Below are 5,212 nucleotides of genomic sequence, written 5' to 3'. Positions count from 1 at the left end.
CATCACTTCTCGGGACGGGAGGGAGGCCAGCGTCGGGAGCCAGCTGGAGGAGGGGTGGGGTGGAGGAGGGGTGGAGGAGGGGTGGAGGTGGGGTGGGGTGGGATGGAGGAGGGGTGGAATGGAGGAGGGGAGGGGTGGAGGAAGGGTGGGGTGGAGGGGGGAGGGGTGGGATGGAGGAGGGGTGGGATGGAGGTGGCATGGATGGGATGGAGGAGGGGTGGGGTGGGATGGAGGAGGGGTGGGGTGGAGGAGGGGTGGGGTGGAGGAGGGGTGGGATGGAGGTGGCATGGATGGGATGGAGGAGGGGTGGGATGGGATGGAGGAGGGGTGGGGTGGGATGGAGGAGGGGTGGGGTTGGATGGAGGGGAGGGATGGGATGGAGGAGGGGTGGGGTGGGATGGGATGGGATGGAGGAGGGGTGGGGTGGGATGGGATGGGATGGAGGAAGGGTGGGGTGGGATGGGGTGGGATGGAGGAAGGGTGGGGTGGGATGGGGTGGGATGGAGGAAGGGTGGGGTGGGATGGGGTGGGATGGAGGAGGGGTGGGATGGTATGGGGGGGTATGGGGGGGTGGAATGGGTGGGATGGTATGGGGGGGTGGAATGGGGGGGTGGAATGGGGGGGGTGGAATGGGGGGGGGGATTAGGGGGGTATGTCACTCCCGATTGCATCCCTATTACCCCGGCCATCAGTCGGGGAGACGTTTGTTACCCGCTGTGTCTGTGGGGAGGGGGGGGGGAACCGCAGTTCTTCGCTGCGTTGTATAATGACACGGAGTATCCCTGCAAGGCACCCTCTGCAGAATGAACTTGCGGCGCTGCATAAGGGTGACAAGAGACTCTACATGCGCCCCACTGACACTCGAGATCTTAAAGCAGCTGCACTGTATGATGGCGCCGGGTATCTCTACAAGCTTTCCACAAACACACAGACAGAATTAACTACTACAAGTGTACTAGGAAACTGTGTGTGTGCGTGTGTGCGTGTGTGCGTGTGTGCGTGTTAGGGGTGTCAGTGTGACAGGTATGTGTGTGTGTATGTGTGTGTGTGTGTGTGTGTATGTTAGGGGTGTCAGTACTAGAATAGCAGAAGGGGCAGTATTGCAGGATTGGGGTGCAGCGACAGGTGTGTGTGTGCGTGTGTTAGGGGTTTCAGTTTGACAGGTGTGTGTGTGTGTTAGGGGTGTGTGTGTTAGGGGTGTGTGTGTTAGGGGTGTCAGTGTGACAGGTGTGTGTGTATGTGTATGTATGTGTGTGTGTGTGTGTGTGTGTTAGGGGTGTCAGTGTGACAGGTGTGTGTGTGTGTGTGTGTTTGTGTGTGTGTGTGTGTGTGTGTGTGTGTGTGTGTGTGTGTGTGTGTGTGTGTGTGTGTGTGTGTGTGTGTGTGTGTGTGTGTTAGGGGTTTCAGTTTGACAGGTGTGTGTGTGTGTGTGTGTGTGTGTGTGTGTGTGTGTGTGTGTGTGTGTGTGTGTGTGTGTGTGTGTGTGTGTGTGTGTGTGTTAGGGGTGTGTGTGTTAGGGGTGTCAGTGTGACAGGTGTGTGTGTATGTGTGTGTATGTATGTGTGTGTATGTATGTGTGTGTGTGTTAGGGGTGTCAGTGTGACAGGTGTGTGTGTGTGTGTGTGACAGGTGTGTGTGTGTGTGTGTGACAGGTGTGTGTGTGTGTGTGTGTGTGTGTGTGTGTGTGTGTGTGTGTGTGTGTGTGTGTGTGTGTGTGTGTGTGTGTGTGTGTGTGTGTGTGTGTTAGGGGTGTCAGTGTGACAGGTGTGTAGGTGTGTAGGTGTGTGTGTGTGTGTGTGTGTGTGTGTGTGTGTGTGTGTGTGTGTGTGTGTCAGCACTAGAATAGCAGAGGGGGCAGTATTGCAGGATTGTGGTGCAGCGACAGGTGTGTGTGTGTGTGTGTCAGCACTAGCACAGCAGGGTGTGTGTGTGTATGTGTGTGTGTTAGCACTAGCACAGTAGGGTGTGCAGTATCCGAGCTGTGTGCTTTGTGTACCAGCAGCCGGCGGCCCGGGGCAGGGTGGCAGTGGCATTATCCGGCGGTAACCTAACTCCTGCAGTGCCGTTTTCCCCAGTCGAGACGCAACCCTGCACAAACTCAGGAACGCACACACGGGGGGGGGGGGGGGGAGGGACAGGGCAGCGTCTCAGCAGGGCAGGGGTTACACGGAGGAGCAGGCAGGTTACTTACCGTGTCCGGCGGCGGGTGGGCTCCGCGGTGAGAGGGCTCCGCGGCGGGTGGGACGCGCTGCAGGCAGCGCGATGCTCTGCGGCAGGTCGGGCACAGACTGGGCTGGATCTGCTGCAGCGGCTTCTCTGCCAAACACCTCCTCCTCCTTCTCCACCACTCCCCTGCCCCAGCCTCTCCTCCCATTAACCCCCGGAGGCCCGGAGAGGGGGCAACAAGGAGCGGGAGCACGCAAGAGAGTCTCCGGGGTGGGTGAGGAGGGCGGAATGTGCGGGGGCAACTGTTGGGAGGGGGAGAGAGAGGAGAGGGAGAGAGAAGTGGAGATTGGGAGAGAGAGAGAGAAGTGGAGATGGGGAGAGAGAGAGAGAGAGAGAGAGAGAGAGAAGGTAAAAAGTCACGGGGAAGGGGGAGAGGAGAGGGAGGGGAGAGGAGAGGGGGGAGAGGAGAGAGAGACAGGTGGAAAAAGATGAGAGAGAGAGAGAGAGAGAGAGGAGGAGGGGGGAGAGGAGAGAAGGGGGGAGAGGGGAGGAGGGGGTGGATGAGAGAGCGAGAGAGCAGGAGGGGGTGGGTGAGAGAGGGAGGAGGGGGTGGGTGAGAGAGGGAGGAGGGGGTGGGTGAGAGAGGGAGGAGGGGGTGGGTGAGAGAGAGAGAAGGGGGTGGGTGAAAGAGAGAGAAGGGGGTGGGTGAAAGAGAGAGAAGGGGGTGGGGGAGAGAGGGAGGGTGGGTGAAAGAGAGAAGGGGGTGGGGGAGAGGGAGGGGGGTGGGGGAGAGGGAGGGGGGTGGGGGAGAGAGGGAGGGGGAGAGGGGCTGGGGGAGGGAGGGGGGTGGAAGGGGGAGAGGGGGGGTGGGAGGGGGGTGGGGAGGGGGAGAGGGGGGGGTGGGAGGGGGAGAGGGGGGGGTGGGAGGGGGAGAGGGGTGGGTGGGAGGGGGAGAGGGGGGGTGGGAGAGAGACGGGGGGAGGGATGGTGGGTGGGAGAGAGACGAGGAGGGGGGGTCTGGGAGAGAGAGGGGGGGCTGGGAGAGAGAGGAGGGGGGTGGGAGAGAGACGGGTAGGGGGGGGTGGGAGAGAGACGGGGGGAGAGGGGGTGTTGAATGCACCCCGAAACCAAATAATTGGTGGAACCGTTGGTGTCGACACCGTTGCTGCCCCCGGCTCTGATAACCTTTGGCACTCCCCGTGAACGTGGTAACATATTGGTAACAGCGTGTGGATGCGGCGGTAGCTGGCGACACGGATGTTGGCCAACCAAATCTTGCCAGTGGTGTCGACGAACAATTTGGCCGTTTTGATACATGGGGGGGGGGGGTCTTTAATATTCCGTGTTGCATTTGAAATATTTCAATATATGGTCCTTGCTCTTGCATGCGCGTCGGCTGCCGGGCGCAATCACTCAGCTCCGCGATTATTGACGATTCCTGTCCTCGTTAGTTTGGATATATTCTATACCATTCTCTCACACTGTGTAACAAGGAGGAGTCATCGATGACTTAATGAGCCGTCTTCCCGATGCCTTCGGTCGTTTCCATTCCTCCGCTAGGTTGCGTTAGACCTATCACAGATGAGTTACCAGCGGTAGTTTCGGTCCAGAGCCAGATCCTTCGCTGCTGGGCTGATTTAATGGCTGCTATTTCCATACACTGTGATGGCAGTAACGCGAGTTAGCAGGAGTTCCCGAAGCTTGAGGTGATAGTGGTGACGTCACGATGGTGCTCGGAGGAAGCAAGACGTTGTTTCAGTATTGGGTGCGCTTATAAAAATTGATGTTGGTGTGTTATGCTTGCAGGTCCTGATGAAAGGGGTTATAATCACACCGAAACGTCAACATTTTAGGTGTATGAAGGTGTTGGGTTAGGTGTATGGAGGCGTGCACTTCCATTTTGGTTTATTCTTATTCCATCCTCCCAGCTTGCGTTCGGTCGTCGACCTTGTTCTTTTAAATCTCTCTTGGGATCCTGTCGAGTCCCATCTTTGTCCAACGATGGTCATTTCTTCTTGCAATGTGTCCGGCCCACCGCCATTTTCATTTCTTCCCCCCCCACGTGAGGATGTCACAGACACTTGTTGGGTTGCAAAGCCATTCATTCTTGTTCCCGTCTCTCCGGGTAACACCCAGCATGCATCTCTCCATACTTCTTTGCATTGTCTGAAGCTTCTGGGTTATCTTCACACTTAGGTTCCAAGTCTTCCATCCGTACGTGAGCATGGGCAGGATACACTGGCCGAAAACGTTCTTCTCGAGGCACAGTGGAAGTTCGTCCCGAATGACTGTCTTGTTTCCTCTACATGCGTTCCACTCCATCTTCCTTCTCCTATTGATCTCATTCAAAAGGACCCCATCTCTCGTGGTCAGTCAAGGTAGAACATGGTCTTCCACTTCTTCTAGTTCTCCGCCGTTTATTTCGATCTTGGCAGGGTTGACTCATTCGTTGAACACCATTTTGGTCCCATGCATGTATTTCTTATTGTACTTTTTGGAGTCTTAAATAATATAACCAGCGATGATAAAGACGGTGTTGGGTGGGAGGTGCGGTCACTATACCGTAACGTTATTAGAAATGATTACAATTATAACGGGGGGCTTCACATCGATCAGCAGAACCAGAGAGTCTGTCCTGCAGGTAACCGGGCCCCCAAGCAGCCTACATCTCTCGCCCCCCGAAGACGCCCAACATTGTGCCTTAGGGATTTCCTGCCCTGTGGGCACAAGACTCGATGGAGGCAGTTGGTTCTTCTGTGGAGTACAACCCGCATGCTGATATTAAGTGGCCTCTGTAGCCGTGGTTTTCTGTGACACATTAAAATTCTGCCGGTTGACGCAGGTCGTGGTTGGAAGGGCTGACCCCCTCCTTGGACCCGGGAGACGTTTGCCGTTATGAACACAGGGCAGACGGTGATAAGACGCATTCCCACCCTCTTTTTTTTTATGAGGGGGGGGGGAGGTCCCCAAAACTGGACAGAGTTAATTTGGGGGGGGGGGGAGGAGAGGTGTGGCGGGGGAGGGACCCCCTGCTTCGGCACAGGTG

General features: G+C 57.0%; 1 protein-coding gene across 1 annotated transcript in view; it reads right to left on the bottom strand.

Annotated features, from left to right (window-relative positions):
• The window catches only part of HAP1 (huntingtin associated protein 1), a 44,717-nt gene extending 40,229 nt beyond the window's left edge, over positions 1–4,488 (bottom strand). The window contains 2 exon segments of the mRNA XM_075580420.1: positions 2,192–2,367; positions 4,357–4,488. Coding sequence (XP_075436535.1) covers positions 2,192–2,367; positions 4,357–4,488 — 308 coding nt within the window.
• Positions 4,489–5,212: the final 724 nt, after the last annotated feature.

Source organism: Ascaphus truei, chromosome 23 (genome assembly GCF_040206685.1).
Source record: "Ascaphus truei isolate aAscTru1 chromosome 23, aAscTru1.hap1, whole genome shotgun sequence".
NCBI lineage: Eukaryota > Metazoa > Chordata > Amphibia > Anura > Ascaphidae > Ascaphus > Ascaphus truei.
Note: the sequence above shows the minus strand (reverse complement) of the source record. Positions and strands in the feature narration are given on the sequence as shown.